At 30.6% G+C, this 23653-nt stretch overlaps 4 protein-coding genes across 6 annotated transcripts; all 4 read right to left on the bottom strand.

Moving 5' to 3' along the window:
• Positions 1-381: 381 nt before the first annotated feature.
• LOC130447588 (gastrula zinc finger protein XlCGF57.1-like) lies at positions 382-3960 on the bottom strand. Of its 2 annotated transcripts, none has more exons than XM_056784477.1 (2): positions 3429-3960; positions 382-1328 (listed from the first exon to the last, which is right to left on the bottom strand). In XM_056784477.1, exons 1-2 carry the CDS (start codon positions 3727-3729, stop codon positions 1180-1182), a joined length of 450 nt encoding a protein of 149 aa, XP_056640455.1. In that variant the 5' UTR covers positions 3730-3960; the 3' UTR covers positions 382-1179. The 2 variants fall into 2 exon arrangements, with proteins under 2 accessions (XP_056640455.1, XP_056640454.1); XM_056784476.1 differs by having other exon boundaries at positions 382-3120; positions 3429-3884.
• A 1367-nt stretch (positions 3961-5327) lies between these two features.
• Positions 5328-13796, bottom strand: LOC130447836 (zinc finger protein 845-like). The gene is made up of 4 exons (XM_056784870.1): positions 13363-13796; positions 11240-12552; positions 7311-7644; positions 5328-7045 (listed from the first exon to the last, which is right to left on the bottom strand). Exons 1-4 carry the CDS (start codon positions 13661-13663, stop codon positions 5328-5330), a joined length of 3666 nt encoding a protein of 1221 aa, XP_056640848.1. The 5' UTR covers positions 13664-13796.
• A 1919-nt stretch (positions 13797-15715) lies between these two features.
• On the bottom strand, positions 15716-18169 carry LOC130447587 (zinc finger protein 782-like). Its single transcript, XM_056784475.1, has 2 exons — positions 17723-18169; positions 15716-17028 (listed from the first exon to the last, which is right to left on the bottom strand). The coding sequence occupies exons 1-2, from the start codon at positions 18021-18023 to the stop codon at positions 15809-15811; spliced, it is 1521 nt and encodes a 506-aa protein (XP_056640453.1). The 5' UTR covers positions 18024-18169; the 3' UTR covers positions 15716-15808.
• A 1219-nt stretch (positions 18170-19388) lies between these two features.
• Positions 19389-21862, bottom strand: LOC130447586 (zinc finger protein OZF-like). 2 transcript variants are annotated; one of them, XM_056784473.1, is made up of 2 exons: positions 21396-21862; positions 19389-20860 (listed from the first exon to the last, which is right to left on the bottom strand). In XM_056784473.1, the coding sequence occupies exons 1-2, from the start codon at positions 21694-21696 to the stop codon at positions 19524-19526; spliced, it is 1638 nt and encodes a 545-aa protein (XP_056640451.1). In that variant the 5' UTR covers positions 21697-21862; the 3' UTR covers positions 19389-19523. The 2 variants fall into 2 exon arrangements, with proteins under 2 accessions (XP_056640451.1, XP_056640452.1); XM_056784474.1 differs by having other exon boundaries at positions 20776-21284; positions 21396-21826.
• Between the last annotated feature and the right edge of the window lie 1791 nt (positions 21863-23653).

The following is a 23653-nucleotide window of genomic DNA, read 5'->3' as shown; positions in this document are numbered from 1 at the left end:
TTAGAATACGAACCATAGATATATAAGAAATGAATAAATCTCAGTTTCTGTCAAAATTATTAAAAAAACTATTTAAAAGTGCAGTAATAATTTAATTTAGGAGTAATTGATTGGAACTATAGTATTGAGATTAAAATAATTATCAATCTAAATGAGGTTTTGTATATTTCTAAATAATTTCAGTTGTTGGAGTATTTGGTTTAAAGAAGTGACTGTTAGAAACAAATATTTTTTTAGGGTCCTTATTGAAATATTAGTTAACTTGTTCAGTTGTAAAAAAAGAAGAAATTTTTATTTATCAAGATACATCGATGGTCTAACTACAATACTCCGTATCTGAAAAAATGCAACTATACAGGGGAAGCAAAAACAGCATAGTTAATTCAAATAATGGGTAATTATACATTTTTTTATTTGATATAATTGAATTAACGAAATCTGTCATAATTCAAGATAATACAGTGGTTTACACTACTTATTAATATTATTCAGATACGGCTGATTTGTGATAGTACTAAGTGCTTTATGTGTAAACACAAAGCCTTATTTTGCAATTTTGTTTTATTTCACTATAAAATTAAAACATCTTTTTCAAAAGAAACTAAACTACGAGTATAAAAATAATAGTTATAACTAAAGGTTTGTTCTTAATATCTGCACTGAAACTGTTCCGAACGGGACCAGTTATCAAGTGTATAGAATTAATTCGATCGCCACTATATTCATAACGCCGTAAAAACAATTGTCTCTGCCACCATCGACGAGAAAGAGGTTCTTCCATTAAATTATAAGCTGCTGCAATACAGGCCAGACGACGGCGGGCGGTTCAAATATCTCTTCTTCTACAAAAGTTAAATCTTTCCAAATCTCACTTGGCGGAAAGGGGGGGTTTTAACAAATATCAAGTAATTTTTTTCAATAGAAAACCGTGTGTGTTGAAAGAAAAACAGATTCCATCCTATCAATAAGATTATTTTGCAGTGGCCGAGGTGTTTGGGTGTGGACCGTGGTTTGTAGATGGCGCCACGCAACAATGACCTCATCATACACGGAGCGTAGATATTAAGTACTAAGCAAAATATATCGGCGGGTCGTTGCATATATAAAATATTCATGTAACTTTTGTCAGTTTTTCCAATTATAAGTAAGGTAATACCTCGTTTTTTTGTTATAATAACCTCAGTGTTGACTGAGCTCTAGTTGAACGTGTATTTTTCCTGATGAATAACATTTGGTCATTTGAAAAATCTCGTCTAAAAATCGAAACGGTAAGTCCCTTGTTACCCGAGTGAATTTCGATCCTTCTTGTGGTGAATTTGTCAAAACGCCTATAAAAAACGAAAGTGTATTGAAAAGAATTAGCAGTTCCCAGAAGCACTTTTGGAACAAAAAAAGAAACTACACAACAAACAGGACACTCAAGTGAAAATGTTGATTGAACTGTCACTGTTATACATGTTGATAGAGCAAACTATTTAATTGAAGTGAATTTGTTTTATATTAGGAAAACAATATTTTGTAGGAGGATGTTTTGAAGTTTTGTTAATCCCTGTTTTGTATTTTGTTTCAATAATTTCATAAACATAATGAGTGTTTAGTATAAACATACCGAACTACAAAACATTTTTATTTAGTTTTTGGTTGGGCCTGTATTAAACATCCAAAAAATGATGATGTGTTAGAGGCTTTGAAATTTAAATGCAAAAGAAATGTTGGAATTTCCGGCACATTTGAGTTCTTTCCTGTACCCTACACCTCAACCGCAAAAATAATCTACTGTCCCGTTTCTGAACAAAGTTTTTATGGCCAGCCTACATTAAAATGATTTTTCTCCTGTATGACTACGCAAATGTTTCTTCAAATTATTCTTATCTGAAAACGTTTTGAAACAATTGTCACACTTAAATGGTTTTTCTCCAGTATGATTACGCAAATGTGTCTTCAAAACATGTTTCTGTGAAAAAGTTTTTAAGCAAATGTCACATTTGAATGGCTTTTCTCCTGTATGACTACGCAAATGTGACTTTAAGTTTCCCTTACGTGCAAAATTTTTCAAACAAATGTCACATTTGAATGGCTTTTCTCCTGTATGACCACGCAAATGTGACTTCAAATTTCCCTTATGTGCAAAATTTTTCAAACAAATGTCACATTTGAATGGCTTTTCTCCCGTATGACCACGCAAATGTGTCTTGAAGTTTTCTTCACGTGAAAAATTTTTTAAACAAATGTCACACTGAAATGGTTTTTCTCCTGTATGACTACGAAAATGTGCCTTCAACTCAATTAACTGTGAAAAAGTTTTGAAACAAAATTCACATTTGAATGGCTTTTCTCCTGTATGGATACTCAAATGTTTCTTCAAGTTACCTTTATGGGAAAAAGTTTTTAAACAAATGTCACATTTGAATGGCTTTTCTCCTGTATGACTACGCAAATGTGTCTTCAAATTATTCTTATCTGAAAACGTTTTGAAACAAATATCACACTTAAATGGTTTTTCTCCAGTATGATTAAGCAAATGTGTCTTCAAAACATGTTTCTGTAAAAATGGTTTTAAGCAAATGTCACATTTGAAGGGCTTTTCTCTTGTATGACTACGCAAATGTGACTTCAAGTTTCCCTTACGTGCAAAATTTTTCAAACAAATGTCACATTTGAATGGCTTATTTCCTATGTGAGTATTCATATGTATATTCAAATTATTTTCATAAGAGGAAAGTTTCCTATTAATGTCACATTTTAATGGTTTTGTCCTTGTGTAAGTATGTGAATCCACATTTGAATTGATTTGAATGGATTTCGAACCATTATGTAGACTTGAATTTAAATTATCAGTAACATCCAACTGGTTTGTAGTATCCTGCAGCTCCACTTTCAATTCATGTTCAATTATTTCAATTTCATCTTTTATATCAATATTTTCCATAATACATGTACCACTTCTAATTTTATGGTGAAGTTTCATATTATAAAAATTGTTTAGTTTTATAGAATGATTGATTTTTATGTGGCATAACAATTCTACTTGTTTCGTGTATAAATTCCCACAATATACACATATCATTAACCCCATAGCATTTGGCTGCAAATATTTTCCATATTTTATCAACCCTACAACTGTTAAAAACAAATTTTCAAATAAGTTGTAGCATGAAAAAGTAAAATGAGAATTGGAATTAAGAACATGAAATTTGAAATAAATAAGACATATTTTGAACCATACCATGTATAACACTGTTAAAGATTCGATTAAATTTATAATCTCTCTAGATATTAGTTTTTAATTGATAAAGAAATATTTTAGTATTCTACAAAAAATGGAAACTAAAGCAAATGTAGTTTCATCTTCCTCATTATTATTGAATGAAAAATATACTAAAGACTTATATGTAACACTGGAGCAGTCATAATTCAGTTCAACTAACCTTTAGATTTAATTTCCTTTCTATGTGCTGCTTTCGAATATCCCGGTTTGTTTGGTATGAATTGAGTACTCGAAATTTTCCTTTTTCGTTTATTAGTTACATCCTCATTATTATCAAATATTTTATTTGTATTTAAGTCATCGTTGATTTCTTGTTTGATTGAATGAATTCCATTTATTTGTTCATTTGTATATTGAATTTCTATTGTAGATACTTCGTCAATTAAGTCTTTTTTTATATCGATATTTAACAGGAAATCATCGTGGTTATCTATTTCTTGTTTAACATTTTGGACGTCCATTTCTTTGTTAATAACCTTTCATGTATTTCAGTGCTCTTAATTGTATCACTTTATTTAGTAAAAAATGTATTAACAACCATTATTTTAATAGTATATAAAACAAGTACAACTTCAATACAGACAGAAGTAGGTTAGTTAAAACCACAGAAAAAGTAGAAGAATTTAGTTACAACCTTGGAACCTTTTGAAATAAAATAGTCAACACGAACATGATTACGTTCACCAGAATTCAGAATGCGAACCATAAATATATAAGATATGAACAAATCTCTGCTTCTGTCACAATTATTGAATAAACTATTTGAAAGTGCCGTAATAATTTAATTGGGGAATAGTTGATTGGAACTATAGTATTGAGATTAAAATAAATATCAATCTAAATGAGGTTTTGTATATTTCTAAATAATTTCACTACACTTATTTGTTGACAAAAGTTTTTTAGTGTCCTTATTAAAATATTAGTTAACTAGTTCAGTTGTAAAAAAAAGAATACATTTTTTTTTGATATAATTGAATTAACGAAATCTGTCATAATTCAAGATAATACAGTGGTTTACACTACTTATTAATATTATTCAGATTCAAATAAGGGATATTCTGTTTAAAGCAATATAAAGAAATTCAGATACGGCTGATTTGTAATAATACTAAGTGTTTTATGTGTAAACGCAAAACCTTATTTTGCAATTTTGTTTTATTTCACTATAAAATTAAAACATCTTTTTCAAAAGAAACTAAACTATGAGTATAAAAATGATAGTTATAACTAAAGGTTTGTTCTTAATATCTGCACTGGAACTGTTCCGAACCGGACCAGTTATAAAGTGTATAGAATTAATTCGATCGCCACTATATTCATAACGCCGTAAAAACAATTGTCTCTGCCACCATCGACGAGAAAGAGGTTCTTCCATTAAATTATAAGCTGCTGCAATGCAGGCCAGACGACGGCGGGCGGTTCAAATATCTCATTCTTCTACAAAAGTTAAATCTTTCCAAATCTCACTTGTCGGAAAGGGGGGGTTTTAACAAATATCAAGTAATTTTTTTTCAATAGAAAACCGTGTGTGTTGAAAGAAAAACAGATTCCATCCTATCAATAAGATTATTTTGCAGTGGCCGGTGTTTGGGTGTGGACCGTGGTTTGTAGATGGCGCCACGCAGCAATGACCTCATCATGCGCGGAATGTAGATATTAAGTACTAAGCAAAATATATCGGCGGGTCGTTGCATATATAGAATATTCATGTAACTTTTGTCAGTTTTTCCAATTATAAGTGAGGTAATACCTCGTTTTTTTGTTATAATAACGTCAGTGTTGACTGAGCTCTAGTTGAACGTGTATTTTTCCTGATGAATAACATTTGGTCATTTGAAAAATCTCGTCTACAGATCGAAACGGTAAGTCCCTTGTTACCCGAGTGAATTTCTATCCTTCTTGTGGTGAATTTGACAAAATGTCCAAAAAAAACGAAAGTGTTTTGAAGTTTTGTAAATACCCTGTTTTGTATTTTGTTTCAATAATTTCATAAACATAAATAATCGCAAAAATAATCTACTGTCCCGTTTCTAAACAAAGTTTTTATGGCCAGCCTACATTAGAATGACTTTTCTCCTGTATGACTACACAAATGCTTCCTCAAGTTACCTTTATCTGAAAAAGTTTTCAAACAAATGTCACATTTGAATGGCTTTTCTCCTGTATGAATACGCAAATGTGTCTTCAAATTACTTGATTGTGAAAAAGTTTTCAAACAAATGGCACATTTGAACGGCTTTTCTCCTGTATGACTACGCAAATGTGTCTTCAAATCACTTGAATGTGAGAAAGTTTTAAAACAAATATCACATTTGAATGGTTTTTCTCCTGTATGATAACGCAAATGTGTCTTCAAATTACTCTTATCTGAAAAAGTTTTCAAACAAATGTCACATTTGAACGGCTTTTCTCCTGTATGACTACGCAAATGTGTCTTCAAATCACTTGACCGTGAAAAAGTTTTAAAACAAATGTCACATTTGAATGGCTTTTCTCTTGTATGACCATGCACGTGTCTTTTCAAACCCCTCCTATGTGAAAAAGTTTTTGAACAAATGTCACATTTGAATGGCTTTTCTCCTGTATGAATACGCAAATGTGTCTTCAAATTAGTTGACTGCGAAAAAGTTTTAAAACAAATTTCACATTTGAATGGCTTTTCTCCAGTATGACTACTCAAATGTACCTTCAAATTACGCCTATCTGAAAAAGTTTTAAAACACATGTCACATTTGAATGGCTTTTCTCCAGTATGACTTCGCAAATGTGTCTTCAAATCACTCAACTGTGAAAATGTTTTAAAACAACTATCACATTTGTATGGCTTTTCTCCTGTATGACTACGCAAATGTCTGTTTAAGCTACTTTTATGTGGAAAAGTTTTCAAACAAATGTCGCATTTGAATGGCTTCTCTCCTGTATGTCTACGCAAATGTGACTTCAAGTTACCTTTATGTGAAAAAGTTTTTAAACAAATGTCACACGTCAATGGCGTTTCTTCTATGTGACTTCTCAAATGTGTCTTCAAATCACTTGACTTTGAAAAAGTTTTAAAACAAATATCACATTTGAATGGCTTTTCTCCTGTATGACTTCTTAAATGTGTCTTCAAATCACTTGACTGTGAATAAGTTTTAAAACAAATATCACATTTGAATGGCTTTTCTCCTGTATGACTACGGAAATGTCTTTTCAAATTACTCCTATCTGAAAAAGTTTTTATACAAATGTCGCATTTAAATGGCTTTTCTCCTGTATGACTTCGCAAATGTCTCTTCAAACCATTGCTGTGTGAAAAATGTTTGTAACAAATATCACACTTGAATAGCTTTTCTCCCTTGTGACTACGCATATGTATATTTAAATTATTTTCATAAGAGAAAAGTTTCCTATTAATGTCACATTTCAATGGTTTTGTCCTTGTGTAAGTATGTGAATCCACATTTGAATTGATTTGAATGGATTTCGAACCATTATGTAGACTTGAATTTAAATTATTAGTAACATCCAACTGGTTTGTAGTGTCCTGCAGCTCCACTTTCAATTCATGTTCAATTACTTCAATTTCATCTTTTATATCAATATTTTCCATAATACATGTATCACTTTTACTTTTATTATGTATATTATAAAATTTGTTTCCTTTTATACAATGATTTATTGATAAGTGGTATAACAATTCTTCTTGTTTTGTGTATAATTTTCCACAATATACACATATCATTAACCCCATAGCATTTGGTTGAATATATTTCCAATTTCTAATTATTCCTGAAACTGTTGAAGACAATTTTTTATAAAATTTGAATTGAAATATTTATATACATAGGCATATTATTGGTAAAAACAGTAGCACAAAATGGACACAAAAAATATGCAAGATATAAAAGATGAAAAGTCTGAACATAACCCAGTATTTTAGTATTCTACAAAAAATGGAAAAGAAAGCAAATGTAGTTTCATCTTTCTCATTATTATTGAATGAAAATATACTAAAGACTTATATGTAACACTGGAGCAGTCATAAATCAGTTCAACTCACCTTTTGATTTAATTCCATTTCTCTGGGCAGCTTTCGAATATCCCGGTTTATTCAGTATGAATTGAGTACTCGAAATGTTCCTTTTTGTTTTATTAGTTGCATCCACATTGTTATTGAATATTCTATTTGTATTCAAGTCATTGTCGATTTCTTGTTTGATTGAATGAATTTCATTTATTTGTTCATTTGTATTTTGAATTTTTATTGTAGATACTTCGTCAATTAAGTCTTTTTTTATATCGATATTTAATAGGAAATCATCGTGTTTACCTATTTCTTCTTTAACATTTTGGACGTCCATTTCTTTGTTAATAACCTTTCCTGTATTTCCGTGCTCTTAATTGTATCACTTTAATTAGTAAAAAATGTATTAACAACCATTATTTTAATAGTATATAAAACAAGTACAACTTCAATACAGACAAAAGTAGGTTAGTTGAAACCATAGAAAAAGTAGAAGAACTTTGTTACAACCTTAGAACCTTTTGAAAGAAAATATTCAACACGAACATGATTACGTTCAACAGAATTAGAATACGAACCATAGATATATAAGAAATGAATAAATCTCAGTTTCTGTCAAAATTATTAAAAAAACTATTTAAAAGTGCAGTAATAATTTAATTTAGGAGTAATTGATTGGAACTATAGTATTGAGATTAAAATAATTATCAATCTAAATGAGGTTTTGTATATTTCTAAATAATTTCAATTGTTAGGATATTTGGTTTAAAGAAGTGACTGTTAGAAACAAATATTTTTTTAGGGTCCTTATTGAAATATTAGTTAACTAGTTCAGTTGTAAAAAAAAGAAGAAATTTTTATTTAGCAAGATACATCTATGGAGTGTTCACTCCATAGATACATCGATGGTCTAACTGCAATACTCCGTATCTGAAAAAATGTAACTATACAGGGGAAGCAAAAAACAGCATAGTTCATTCAAATAAAGGGTAATTATACATTTTTTTTTTATTTGATAAACTTGAATTAATGAAATCTGTCATAATTCAAGGTTATACAGTAGTTTACACTACATATCAAGATTATAACTTCAGATATGGGATATTCTGCTGAAAACAATATAAATAAATTCAGATACGGCTGATTCGTGATTATACTAAGTGATTTATGGGAAAACATAAAATCGGAGCGAAGGGAAGTGAAACAGCTCGCTAAAGCGGAGCAGACAAGCCCTTCTTGGGACCCGAACCCTACAGAACAATGGAAAAAGCTCCGGAAAAGAAGGTAGATACGAACAAAACCAATTATTGGGAGAACTTACTGGGGCAAAGAAACTATAACCATAGCACATCTGCTGAATCTATCAAATTATGTAAAAACCATCTACGAATACTTACAGGAGTTCTATTGGTGCACTTTCGCCTCAACAAACACCTGAAGACGCTAGAAGATCAATCGAGGTGCAGATTTTGTTAGGGACAAAACCTCTATTCATCTTCCCTCGATGTGTGAGGAATTCCAGAGCACTACACCTGGGAGCACATGAAATAGAAGACAAAGATGTCTGGCAATTAAAGCCATCTCACATTCTAGACTTTTTAAAAGGAGTGGGATCACTTGATCAGTTGTAAACACTGGGTTCTCCAGTATCGCAGCAAAAAAGGGGGACACAATAGATTCTTTGGGTCGCAATGTATAAAAGACCCCAAATCTATATATACATATAGTGCTTTCAGCTCTACAATATTGATAAGGAATCGCGAGTGATCACAACAATAACTGCCTCTAACTAATTCAATTCTTTTGTTGGTATTTTCAACAATGTCATCCAGAAAGAAAGAAAATCATTTGGATTTATCTTGTGGTAGCTTTTGGACCAGGCAAAAGGATTATAATATTTTTTGTGATGGCACATGATTTGACAACTTAGTTACAAATCTTCTTTAGTTTCTCTAACATCTTAATCATCAAAAACAACTCTATTTCAGTCATAACGAACACTTATGGCCAGCTAGGCGGCAGTTAAGAGTTTTCACTAGGAGTTAGTACCAGTAAATCTACAGTTTCTACGGAAATCTTTCCAAATTAAATGATGTGAAGACAATAAAACAAACAATATGTAAAAAACGCGTTTAATAATGATGAAGAATTGATTACTTTTCTGTGACTACACATATTTACTTTATTAGAAAAATGTTTCAAACAAATATTATAATTAAATGGTTTTTCATTATCTATTTATCTATACATCTGGGGTAAACCAACCAGTAATTAGCCTTTTCGCATTTAGCTTCTAGTTATAGGCTGTTCCACCAAAACAGAAATTATCAAGAATTTGTTAATATTAATCTTGTATCTGTAACAATCCGCATAAATAACTAAAACTCACTTATTTTTAGGTTGAAATAACGCCAAAAATTGTTCAGGGTCAAAAATATTGTAGTACACGATAAACCATATACAACAAATTATCGATACAACAGTTAAATCCCAAAAAATCTTCCGGATATGACCTAATTAGTGTCAAAATCCTGAAGGAACTATCAAATAAGGGACTGTACAATGAAGTATTAAGAACGGGTTATTTTCCAAGTTTGCGGAAGGTGGCCCAAATTATACTAATCCCTAAATCAAGGAAACACTTGAAGACACTACATATTACATACCAATAAGCATATTACCAGCTATGTTAAAACTTCTTGAAAAACTACGGATTGAGAAAATAGAACCGAACCTAGAAGCCACCAGACTAATACCTAACCACTAATTTGGATTTAGAGAGCAACGTGCCCCCATAGAACAAGTTCATCGAGTCACAAAAAAAGTGAACCAATCTTTTGAAGGTAAAGAATACTGTTCGGCGGCCTTTTTAGATATCGCTCAGTGTCTGGCTCGTTGGACTACTATATAAAATCAGGAAAATCCTCCCGCACAACCTATTCCAAATCCTAAATTCCTAGTTGCAGAACAGACACTTTTAAGTCAAAATCCCAGATTACATCACCAACCTACATCAAATTATAGCAGGAGTTCCACAGGGAAGCGCACTTAGCCCGATTCTCTATCTTATGTTCACAGCTGATAATCCCATACACAACAATGTAACTACCGCAACATATGCAGACACTACCGCGCTAGCATCTCACCAGGACCCGGCTATGGCCTCTCATATATTGCTTTCATTTCTTTGTGGCTAAAAATTTGGAGAATAAAAGTAAATGGAAATAAATATGTGCATATTACATACACCCAATAGAAACCTGCCCAACTGTAATATTAAAAAGGCATCTACTGCAACAAAAAGAGAGTGCAAAATACATTCGAATTCATCCGGACCGACGACTAACCTGGAGCACACACATACTAACCAAAGGAAAGCAACTAGGTCTAAAACTTAGCAAACTGTACTGGTTAACAGGTCGAAAATATCAACTAACAATTGACAACAAGCTGCTAATATACAAAGTTACATTAAAACCCATCTGGAGTTATGGTATTCAACTATGGAGCACTGCATCCAATTCAAGTATAGCAATTCTAGAAATATTTCAATAAAAAGTATTCCTATTATTGTAAATGCTCTATGGTAAGTACCCAACAGCATTGACCTCCAAATTAAGTCAGTCAAAGAAGAAATATCTCACTTTACCCAAAAATATTCTTACCGCATGGAAGCCCATCCCAAAACATTTCCTCAACCTCTAATGAGACTTCCCACCCAGAGAAGGCTTAAAAGGCATCTTCTATGTGACCTGCCTGACAGATTTTAGTGTCATTTTGTGATGTGTGGTTATTCTTCACTCAAACGATATTTTTTAAGTGAAGGGAAATTGCCAAGGGTGATTCTCCTATAAGACCATTCATATTGCTTTAAACCATTTGCTCATTGTAAAATTGTACAGATTGTAAATAAAAAAGGGGTTGAAAAAAGAAATGTGAGCTTTATGTGAAAAAGTTTTGAATCAAATTTCACATTTGAGTGGTTTTTCTTCTGTATGGCCACGCAAATGTGTCTTCAAGTTTCCTTTGCGTGAAAAATTTTTCAAACAAATGTCACATTTGAATGGTTTTTCTCCTGTATGGATATTCAAATGTGTCTTCAAATTAATTTTTGATGAAAATGGTTTCAAACAAATATCACATTTGAAAGGCTTTTCTCCAGTATGACAACGCAAATGTGTTTTTAAATTACTGCTATCTGAAAAAGTTTTTAAACAGATGTCACATTTGTATGGCTTTTCACCTGTATGACTACGTAAATGTGACTTCAAGTTTCCCTTACGTGCAAAATTTTTCAAACAAATGTCACATTTGAATGGCTTTTCTCCTGAATGACCACGCAAATGTGTCTTGAAGTTTTCTTCACGTGAAAAAGTTTTTAAGCAAATGTCACATTTGAATGGCTTTTCTCCTGTATGACTACGCAAATGTGCCTTCAACTCAATTGACTGTGAAAAAGTTTTCGAGCAAATGTCACATTTGAATGGCTTTTCTCCTGTATGATAACGCAAATGTTTTTTTAAGTTACCTTTATGTGGAAAAGTTTTTAAACAAATGTCACATTTGAATGGGTTTTCTCCTGTATGACTACGCATATGCACCTTCAAGTGACTTTTATGTGAAAACTTTTTCAAACAAATGTCACAGTTGAATGGCTTTTCTCCTGTATGATAACGCAAATGTGTCTTCAAAACATGTTTCCGAGAAAATGGTTTCAAACAAATGTCACATTTGAATGGCTTTTCTCCTGTATGGCTACGCAAATGTGTGTTCAAGCTACTTTTCTGTGAAAAAGTGTTGTAACAAATATCGCACTTAAATGGCTTTTCTCTCATGTGACTATACATATGTGTATTTGAATTATTTTCAGAAGAAAAAAGTTTCCTACCAATATCACATTTTAATGGCTTTATCTTTGTGTAAGTATGTGAATGCTTATTTGAATTGGTTTGAATTGATTTCAAACCCTTATTTACACTTGGGTGCAAATTATTGGTAACATCCAACTGATTTGTAGTATCCTGCAGCTCCACTTTCATTTCATGTTCAATTACTTCAATTTCATCCTTAACATCAATATTTTCCATAATACATGTACCACTTCTAATTTTATGGTGAATTTTCATCTTATAAAAATTGTTTCCTTTTATACAATGATTGATTTTTATGTGGCATAACAATTCCACTTGTTTTGTGTATAATTTCCCACAATATACACATATCATTAACCCCATAGCATTTGGCTGTAAATATTTTCCATCTCTTATCAACCCTGCAACTGTTAAAAATAAACTTTCAAATAAGTTGTTAAAAGAATTAGAATATTTATATACATATGTACATTATTGGTAAAAATAGTAGCAAGAAAAGAAATAGAAATAGGAACCTCAATAAATTAAAAAAAAGCACATAAAAAATATCCAGGAATAATACAAAAGAAGTGTGCTTAAATCCCAGTCAGAGCAACAATATGATGATGAGGACCAATATTAATGTTTTTATAGTTTTCCAGTAGAATCTTTGTTTGCCTCACCCCTGTGGATTGTTTCAGTAATTCTTCTTAACTAGTTCATCTAACTTGTCCATGCATTACAAAACCTGCCAGGATCTTATTACATTGGGGCTCAGAACTCTAATAGCTGTTTTGCTAAGGGAGATGATAATCTCCTGTTTAAGTTAATTCTAAGAGCCAATAATAAAAATTATTTATTTATTCGTTATTGTGAAATTTTTTATATGTACTCCTTAAGCTTATAGACAAAAATATAATAAAAAAAACATAAAATGTTCTACTTATTGCAAATTATTGTAATCCTCATGTATAAATTGAGAAGTGGTCGTTGGAATTAAGAACATGAAATTTGAAATAAATAAGGAACCTTAACATGTATAACACTAATGAAGATTCAGATATATATATATAATCTATATTTATAATAGATTTTCATATTTAATTGATAATGGAATATTTCAGTATTCTGCAAAAAATTAAAACAAAACCAGATGTAATTTCTCTCCATTATTGAATACAAAATATACTAAAGTCTTATATGTAACACTTAGGCAGTCAGAAAACAGTTCAACTCACTTTTTGATTTAATTCCCTTTTTATGGGCAACTTTCGAATATCCCGGTTTGTTTAGTATTAATTTAGTACTCGAAATGTTCCTTTTTGTTTTATTAGTTGCATCCACATTGTTATCAAAGATTTTATTTGTATTCATGTCATCGTCGATTTCTTGTTTGATAGAATGAATTTCATTTATTTGTCCATTTGTATTTTGAATTTTTATTGTAGATACTTCGTCAATTAAGTCTTTTTTTATATCGATATTTAACTGGAAATCATCGTGTTTACCTATTTCTTCTTTAACATTTTGGACATCCATTTCTTTGTTAATAACCTTTCCTGTATTTCCGTGCTCTTAATTGTATCACTTTAATTAGTAAAAAATGTATTAACAACAATTATTTTAATGATAATAAGACAAGTAAAACTTCAATACATGTATACACAGAACATAGCAGGGTATGTTCTGTATGTTAACATAGGTTAGCTTGAACCACAGAAAAAATATAAGAATTTTGGTACATTGGAACCTTTTGGAACAAATGGTCAACACGAACATGATTACGTTCACCAGAATTTAGAATGTGAAACCATAGAAATATAAGAATTGAATAAATTCCCTTTCTATCACAATTATTAAAAAAACTGTATTTAAAAGTACAGTGATAATTTGATTGAAAAGTGACTGATAGAAACAAATATTACATAAATTTGTTAAGAAAAATTTTTTTATTGCCCTTATCTACTTCAGTTGTAAAAAGAGAAGAAATTTGTATTTAACTAGACATATCGATGGTCTCAATGCAATACCCGGCATCTAAAAAAATGCAACTTTACAGGGTAATTAATGATAATATATATAAAATCAGATACAGCTGATTTGTGCTGATTTCCCTACAAAATTATTACATCGTTTTTAAAAACAAACTAAACCATGAGTATAAAAATGATAGTTATAACTAAAGGTTTGCTCTTAATATTGCACTGGAACTGTACTGAACCGGACCAGTTATCAAGTGTATAGAATTAATTCGATCGGATACAAAGAACGATATGGTGCAGAAAGCAATGGAGCATTTGATGTTTGTTGTATTTCAGGTTATTTGATGTGATTCAGGCCTTGTGGTATTAACAATAACAAATTCGTACTTCTTGTTATTTTACATTCGTCCGATGAGGAAGATGTAGTGACACAATTTCCAGATTACACTTATTGCACTGCATTTGCTGAACTGACTCTAGTCCTTGTGTAAGCATTACAGTGAACGTGTTCTCCTACACCGCTACTACGAACAGCGATACTAGCGCTGGTTCTGCTACAAAGAACGCTTTAATGACAAATGAATTTAAAAATAATGACAATCAGCTGATAATAATAATACCTTCAACTCTTGCAAATAATTGTACTTATCATGCTCTCTAATTTTATTTAAGTGTAGCCCTTTTCCAAGAATTTTTGGAAAATGATTTGTTGTTTCTCAACTGCTAAATTCAACAGTATATTGGTTAATATCGAATTTCTGTTTTGGTAGTTGCAACTATTTGACCACAAAATTATAGGAATTTGAGTGTTGGTACAATTTTCATTAATTTGACTTATAATAAGAGAAGTAAATGTAGAAGTGTTCAAATCACCTTCTGTCTCGTCACACCAGTAATTTACTGCGTCAATATTGTCCAGATTAAAAACCGTGAAATTGTGTAGTGTCAACTTTTTCTTACAGTTCATTGAAACTGACGTTGAAAATGTTTATAAATATCTAAATTCAACTCACGGACTATGTCGTGAAAATATGAATGAGAGAACTAATTTTGCTTGTTATTCTCACAGTATTTCACACACTTCCTGTAACAATCTAATTTATTCTTAAAAACTGCTCCAATTAAAGTTTGACAGTATCTTGAGGACAATAATGTGAGGGCGTCTTTGGAAGTAAATTGCACCACCCATTTAGAAATTTGACAAACTGTGTTTAGTATCAAATCACTGTTTGCAATATTTACTTTCAATGTGTCAGAAAGAAACAAAAAAAAATAAATCCTTTTTTTGCATAAAATATATCCATATTAAAAAAAATCGACATTGCAAAGATATTTACAATCTTTTTTATATAGAGAAAATGAAGAATTGGAGGAGGATTTATTGGATTTAATGGAAGAAATTTTCTCTGATGGTGAAAATTTTAACAAAACACTCGATAATATAGTAATTCCATTTTCTTTGAGTTACAAATGAATCCCAACAATAAACTGCTGAAGGTATTGAGATTGTTGAATATAAGAATAGGGTCAGTAGTTGATGGTCAATAAATACCAACTCCATTCAAAAAGGTTTTGGCTAGGAGACAGAGTGGAAAATAAAAAAAGAAAATAGTTTCAAACAAATATCATATTTTAATGGCTTTTCTCCTTAGGACTACATAAATATGTCTTCAAAGTGAACTTTATATGGAAAAGTTTTGAATCAAATATCACATTTGAATGGCTTTTCTCCTGTATGACAACGCAAATGTGTCTTCAAGTTTCCTTTACGTGAAAAATGTTTCAAACAAATGTCACATTTGAATGGCTTTTCTCCTGTATGTATATTCAAATGTGTTTTCAAGTTAATTTTCGATGAAAATGGTTTCAAACAAATATCACATTTGAATGGCTTCTCTCCTGTATGACTACGCAAATGTATCTTTAAATAACTGCTATCTGAAAAAGTTTTTAAGCAAATGTCACATTTGAATGGCTTCTCTCCAGTATGACTTCGCAAATGTGACTTTAAGTTTCCAATACGTGAAAAATTTTTCAAACAAATGTCACATTTGAATGGCTTTTCTCCTGTATGACTACGGAAATGTGTCTTCAAATCACTTGACTGTGAAAACATTTTAAAACAAATATCACATTTGAATGGCTTTTCTCCTGTATGACTACGCATATGTGTCTTCAAATTACTCCTATCTGAAAATGTTTTCAAACAAATGTCACATTTGAAAGGCTTTTCTCCTGTATGACTACGCAAATGTCTTTTCAAATCATTGGACTGTGTAAAAGTTTTAATACAAATATCACATTTGAATGGCTTTTCTCCTGTATGATAACGCAAATGTTTCTTCAAGTTACCTTTATGTGGAAAAGTTTTCAAACAAATGTCACATTTAAATGGCTTTTCTCCTGTATGACTACACATATGTACCTTTAAGTGACTTTTATGCGAAAAATTTTTCAAACAAATTTCACATTCGAATGGCTTTTCCCCTGTATGATAACGCAAATGTGTCTTCAAATTAATTTTCCGTGAAAATGGTTTCAAACAAATATCACATTTGAATGGCTTTTCTCCTGTATGATTACGCAAATGTGTCTTTAAATAACTGCTATCTGAAAAAGTTTTTAAACAAATATCACATTTGAATGGCTTTTCTCCTGAATGACCATGCAAATGTGTCTTGAAGTTTTCATCAGTTTCTTCAATTTCATCTTTTATATTAATATTTTTCATAATACATGTACCACTTCTAATTTTATGGTGAATTTTCATCTTATAAAAATTGTTTCCTTTTATACAATGATTTATTGTTATGTGGCATAATAATTCCACTTGTTTTGTGTATAATTTCCCACAATATACACATATCATTAGCCCCATAGCATTTGGGTGCAAATATTTTCCATCTCTTATCAACCCTGCAACTGTTAAAAACAAATTTTCAAATAAGTTGTTAAAATAATTAGAATATTTATAGACTTATGTATATTATTGGTAAAAAAAGCACATAAAAAATATCCAGGAATAATACAAAAGAAGTATGCTTATATCCCAGTCAGAGCAACAATATGATGATGAGGACCAATATTAATGGTTTTATAGTTTTCCAGTAGTATCTTTGCTTGCCTTACCCCTGTGGATTGTTTCAGTAATTCTTCTTAGCTAGTTCATCTAACTTATCCATGCATTACAAAACCTGCCAGGATCTTATTACAATTATAATCTCCTGTTTGAGTTAATTCTAAGAGCCAATAATAAAAATTATTTATTTATTTATGTTATTGTGAAATTTTTAATATGTACTCCTCAAACTTATAGAGAAAGATATAACAAAACATATAAAATGTTCTACTTATGGCAAATTATTATAATCCTCATATCTAAATTGAGAATTGGTCATTGGAATTAAGAGCATGAAATTTGAAATAAATAAGGAACCATAACATGTATAACACTGATAAAGATTGAGATATATTTATAATCTCTCATATTCAATTGATTATGAAATTATTCAGTATTCTGCAAAAAATGAAAAATAAAACTAGATGTAGTTTCTCCCCATTATCGAATAAAACATATACTAAAAACTTGAAGCAGTCATAAATCAGTTCAACGTACCTTTTAAATTAATTCCTTTTTTATGGGCAACTTTCGAATATTCCTTTTTGTTTAGTATAAATTGAGAACTCGAAATGTTCCTTTCTGTTTTATTAGTTGCATCCACATTATTATCAAATATTTTATTAGTATTCAGGTCATCGTCGATTTCATGTTTGATTGAATGAATTCCATATATTTGTTCATTTGTATTTTGAATTTTTATTGTAGATACTTCGTCAATTAAGTCTTTTTTTATATCGATATTTAACAGGAAATCGTCGTGTTTATCTATTTCTTCTTTAACATTTTGGACATCCATTTCTTTTTTAATAGCCTTTCCTGTATTTCTGTACTCTTAATTGTGTCAATATCAATAATGTATTAACAACCGTTATTTTAATAATAATAAGACAAGTAAAACTTCAATACATGTATACACAGAACATACCTGGGCACGTTCTGTATGTACACCAGAATTCAGAATGTGAAACCATAGAAATATAAGAATTGAATAAATCTCCCTTTCTATCACAATTATTGAAAAAACTGAAGTTAAAAGTGCAGTGATAATTTAATTGAAAAGTAGTTGATTTAGAAGCATATACTACATAGGGGCAAAGTGGAATATCCGTTTATATTAAATACTTTTGGCGCCACCCCTTTCTAAATTATAAACAACCTATTTATCAACTCTTTTATAAATCGATTGTAATTTCAATTGGGTTATGTTGTGTTTGAACTCCATTTTTGTGATTTACCACGTTTTCTTGTAAGGAAAGGTAAGTGTCCCCAACAAACAGCCCAAAATCCTCTCATTGAAAGGGAAGAAACAAGTGGGCAGCTGGCATCAGCTGAACGTGGAACCTTGGTGACGGCAGAGGTCTGTTTTGGTGCGTCTGGGCAATATGTGCCTCCTTTACTGATTTTCCATCGAAGGCGTTTTTGGTCACTCTTTTACTCTGCCATTAAAACTGAAAATTTTAAAAATTGTTTAGCACGTTAAAATTTCTAAAAAAACTAACAGTAATTTACCTGTTTATATTCAATTCAATTTTAAAATGAGACTATATTACAAACACAGGTGGAATCTCATTCCACAATTACACAGATGTGAATCCAGTAACTTGATATTTTTGGCACTGACAATAAGATACTTTTTCTCTGGGGGTACTAAGAGCGGCTAGACATGGAGATTAGGGGATGTCTAATATAGACTAATAGTTACTGCATGAAGAGTGGAAGGTTAATGTAAGAGTCAAGAAGCAAAGTTATTTTTGATCCCTAATATCATAACCTATTAAAAATATATTTTTAAAATGAATATGTGTGTTTTACAAACTCATACAAATATTCAAGTTACAAAAAAATGTAAAATTACTTTAGATTGGCTTAGATCTGTTGAAAAAATTGTGACCTCACGATGGTACTTAATGGTTAATCTTAATAGACTATAAACGTTGAGTGTTGACATAATTTAAATATCACTCATGGAAGTGATACTCTATTTCAGTCATAACGAACGCTTATGACCAGCTAGGCAGCAGTTTAGAGTTTTCACTAGAAGTTATAAAAAAAATTATAAAATTGCATAATTCTGACTGAAATATTATTATGAGATAGTATGTAACAGTATAGGATTCACAGGTACGGAAAACTCTCAAAACGAAATAATGTAGACAATGAGAAAACTGTGAAAAATTAGTTTAATCATGATAAAACATTCATTCATTATCATGTTCCTATGACTGCACATATTTACTTTTCAATAACTTTCATTAGAAAATGTTTTCAAACAAATATCATAATTAAATGACTTTTCTCACGTATGACTACACGAAAGTGTTTTCAAACCACTTGACTGTGAAAAACTTTTAAAACAAATACCACATTTGAATGGCTTTCCTCCTGTATGACTACACAAATGTTTCTTCACGTTACCTTTATGTGAAAAAGTTTTAAAACAAATATCACATTTGAATGGCTTTTCTCCTGTATGGATACGCAAATGTATCCTCAAGTTACCTTTAAGTGAAAAAGTTTTAAAACAAATTTCACATTTAAATGGCTTTTCTCCTGTATGACTTCGCAAATGTGTCTTCAAATCACTTGACTGTGAGAAAGTTTTGAAACAAATGTCACATTTGAAAGGCTTTTCTCCTGTATGAATACGCAAATGTGTCTTCAAACTACTTGACTGTGAAAAAGTTTTAAAACAAATATCACATTTGAATGGCTTTTCTCCTGTATGATTACGCAAATGTTTCCCCAAGTTACCTCTAAGTGAAAAAGTTTTAAAACAAATTTCACATTTGAATGGTTTTTCTCCTGTATGACTTCGCAAATGTGCCTTCAACTCAATTGACTGTAAAAAAGTTTTGAAACAAATTTCACATTTGAATGGCTTTTCTCCTGCATGACTACGCAAATGTCTCTTCAAATTACTCCTATCTGAAAAAGTTCTTAAACAAATGTCACACTTGAATGGTTTTTCTCCTGTATGTCTATGCAAATGCATTTTCAAAAGAATGTTTTGTGAAAATGGTTTCAAACAAATAGCACATTTGAATGGCTTTTCTCCTGTATGATTACGCAAATGTATCTTCAACCTACCGTTTTCTGAAAAAGTTTTCAAACAAACATTACATTTGAAAGGTTTTTCTCCTGTATGGATACGCAAATGTGTCTTCAAACTACTTTTATATGAAAAAGTTTTGTAACAAATATCACACTGAAATGGCTTTTCTCTCTTATGACTATTCATTTTCATATTCAAATTATTTTCATAAGAGAAAAGTTTCCTACCAATACCACATTTTAATGGTTTTGTCTTTGTGTAAGTATGCTTATTTGAATTGGTTTGAATTGATTTCACATTATTAGTAACATTCAACTGGTTTGTAGCGTCTGGCAGCTCCACTTTCAATTCATGTTCAACTATTTCAAATTCATCTTTTATATCAATATTTTCCACAATAAATGTATCATTTTTACTTTTATGATGAATTTTCATCTTATAAAAATTTTTTAGTTTTATACAATGATTTATTGTTATGTGTCTTGACAATTCTACTTGTTTTGTGTATAGCTTCCCACAATATACACATATCATTAACCCAATAGCATTTGATTGAATATCTTTTCCATCTCTCATCAGTCCTGAAATAATTAAATAATTAGTTAAAAAACTTTAAATATTTATAGGCATAGGTAGCACGTAGCCCAGCCAGAGCTAAAATATGAAAATAAGGACCAATATTTATGGACTAATAGTTTGCCAGGAGTATCTTAGTCTGTCTAAATCCCTGTAGATTGTTTAAGAAATTCTTCTTACCTAGCTCATTTAACTTGTCGAGACATACTTCTTAAATTAATAGCGAAATATATAAAATGTATTATAACTTATAATGTATAACTTATTGAGGGATGTATAATTCCTATATATGAATTGAAAAACTGTCATTGCGATTAAGAACATGCAACAATAAGCATATCTCCTACTATAGCATGTTATAACACTGTTAAAAAATCGATAATCTCTCTAGATGTTGGTTTCCAATTGATAATGAAATAATTTAGTATTCTGCAAGAAATAAAAATTTGAAATCATATGTAGTTATATCTCGCTCCCTATTATTGAATAAAAAAAGACTTATATGTAACAGTTAAGCAGTCATAAATCAGTTTAACTCACCTTTTAATTTAATTCCCTTTCTACGGGCAATTTTCGAATATCCCGGTTTGTTTGGTATGAATTGAGTACTCGAAATGTTCCTTTTTGTTTTATTAGTTGCATACACATTGTTATCAAATATTTTATTTGTAATCAAGTCATCGTCGATTTCTTGTTTGATAGAATGAATTTCATTTATTTGTTCATTTGTATTTTGAGTTTTTATTGAAGATACTTCGTCAATTAAGTCTTTTTTTATATCGATATTTAACAGGAAATCATCGTGGTTATCTATTTCTTGTTTAACATTTTGGACGTCCATTTCTTTGTTAATAGCCTTTCCTGTATTTCCGTATTCTTAATTGTACCAATTTAATTGTAAATGTATTTATAACCATTATTTTGATGATTATAAGACATGTATAACCTCAATAAATGTATATTAGTTAAAACCACAAATAAAGTATGCATTTTTGTAATTTTGGAGTGAAGGGGTAAGGAGAACCAACTCGGTGTATCGAAAAGTGTCTGTTGAACGGAAGCAAATTAATGTGGCGCTATAGTAGCAAGTGGAACAATTTTAAAAAGAGCGCCACAAACTATTAGAGTAGGATAGTAAAGTAAATTCTTTTTTGAAAGTTATAACTATTTCAAAGAAACTATTAATATACAAATTCATTCGAAAATTGTACATAAAATATACAACTGCTAAATTCATATCATTTCCACTTGCTACACTAGTGCTATTATGGCAAGTCTTCGGATTATAATTTGCTTTTTATAGCTGGACACTAATACCACATACAAGACGGTTCTTCTTACCTCTACCCTCCATATTTTGTTATAACCTTGGAGCCTTTTCGAACCTTTGCTAACACAAACATAGTTACGTCTACCAACGTTCTGAATATGAACGAAGCTTAGCACAGAACATATCAATCTTAAGGTATGTTTGGTAAGTCTCAGTTTTGTTCGCGGTCTGATTCCAAATTAGATCAGGACTTAACCTAATAAAGGTTATGGACGAGCCAAAACAATTTTAAAATAATACCAACGCAGTGCAAGAGAGACAATTTAAGAATGGTGGAGCTAAAGAAGGCAAAATAAAAGGAGTTAATATCTGGTGTTTGGAGTTTATTTAATTTGCCCATGTTTAATTGCGATAATTCATCTTTAAGTACCTGGAGGATCTTTAAGTGTTAGTGTCTCATTACCTGCCACTTATTTTATTTCGAGATAGTGATAATTATAACGAGGTTTTGATTGATTTTTGCGAAATATTTTGTCTGTATCCCAATAAAAATTAGTATATTAATCATTGCATTCAATATTGGTTATGTACCTATATTTTAGAATATCATAAAACCATTACCTAGGAATAAATGGCTAGTGGCTATAAGGAGAGACAATTTTTAACAAAGTGACTATACAGTGATTTGTGAAAAACATTTCATATTAACTAAGTATTCCTCTACACGTGGTTGTTGAAAGCAAAGTTCCAGCATAGACACATTGCGAATAGCACCGTTTCAAAGTTGCTTTTGGGGTTTTTTTCATAAAGCCCACCCTTCATAAAACTTTTTTTTGAGCAGATTTGTTTTTGTGACATCGTTTCTACAGGTAGGTTCTTTATTTTTATCAACTTATAATAGCTTCATTTTTCTGAGAAGCATCTACATTAGTATAGATTGTACCCTTTGTGTCTGGTAAGTAATCTGTTTCTTTTTGTGTATCTCCCATGATCATATATTTCGTCTTCTCTAGATTTATTTCTAGTCCAAAATTTTTGGCCTCCTCTTCCAATTTTATTACTGCTTTCTTTAAGTGCTTCTATTTTATCAATCTTTAATTATTCAAATCAAATTATAGTGAAATGTAAGCTCAATTTTCAAATAATTATTATTACTAACAAAAAATACAATAATAAATGTATAATATCTGTAGATTGCAAATAACTATACTTCCATGATTGTATATCAAACGATTACTTCTCTAATTGCAAATAGTATGTCCATTTAATCGAGTCATCGTCATCTTGATTGTCGGAGGAAACAATTAATTTTCCTGTGGACGGGAAATTGAGATCTACATCGGTTTTATTACCACTAAAACCGACGATTATTTTCGTCGATTTCCTTCCTTTTATTTCTTCGAATCTCAGTTTCGTTTCAAATATATTCGAATCGCAATAATAGAAGAAAGTTCTTGTATTGTTAAAGGGATTGAAGAAGTTTATCTGAGTATTTCCATCAGGTTTTATTAAGTACGGGCCTTTCGGT

This window comes from Diorhabda sublineata, chromosome 8 (genome assembly GCF_026230105.1).
Source record: "Diorhabda sublineata isolate icDioSubl1.1 chromosome 8, icDioSubl1.1, whole genome shotgun sequence".
Classification (NCBI taxonomy): domain Eukaryota; kingdom Metazoa; phylum Arthropoda; class Insecta; order Coleoptera; family Chrysomelidae; genus Diorhabda; species Diorhabda sublineata.
This window is presented reverse-complemented; position numbering and strand designations above follow the sequence as displayed.

Bases quoted from the DNA above. Each gene is read 5' to 3' on its own strand.
- LOC130447586 (XM_056784473.1), bottom strand. From the start codon at position 21,696: ATGGACGTCCAAAATGTTAAACAAGAAATAGATAACCACGATGATTTC. The intron at 20,861-21,395 runs GTGAGTTAAACT...TAATTATTTCAG, and splicing joins AAAGGGAATTAAATTAAAAG to GACTGATGAGAGATGGAAAA.
- LOC130447587 (XM_056784475.1), bottom strand. From the start codon at position 18,023: ATGGATGTCCAAAATGTTAAAGAAGAAATAGATAAACACGACGATTTC. The intron at 17,029-17,722 runs GTACGTTGAACT...TGTTTTTAACAG, and splicing joins AAAAGGAATTAATTTAAAAG to TTGCAGGGTTGATAAGAGAT.
- LOC130447836 (XM_056784870.1), bottom strand. From the start codon at position 13,663: ATGGATGTCCAAAATGTTAAAGAAGAAATAGGTAAACACGATGATTTC. The intron at 7,645-11,239 runs TGATTCAAAACT...TACAATTAAGAG, and splicing joins AACCACTCAAATGTGAAATT to CACGGAAATACAGGAAAGGT. The intron at 7,046-7,310 runs GTGAGTTGAACT...TGTCTTCAACAG, and splicing joins AAATGGAATTAAATCAAAAG to TTTCAGGAATAATTAGAAAT.
- LOC130447588 (XM_056784476.1), bottom strand. From the start codon at position 3,729: ATGGACGTCCAAAATGTTAAACAAGAAATAGATAACCACGATGATTTC. The intron at 3,121-3,428 runs GTTAGTTGAACT...TGTTTTTAACAG, and splicing joins AAAGGAAATTAAATCTAAAG to TTGTAGGGTTGATAAAATAT.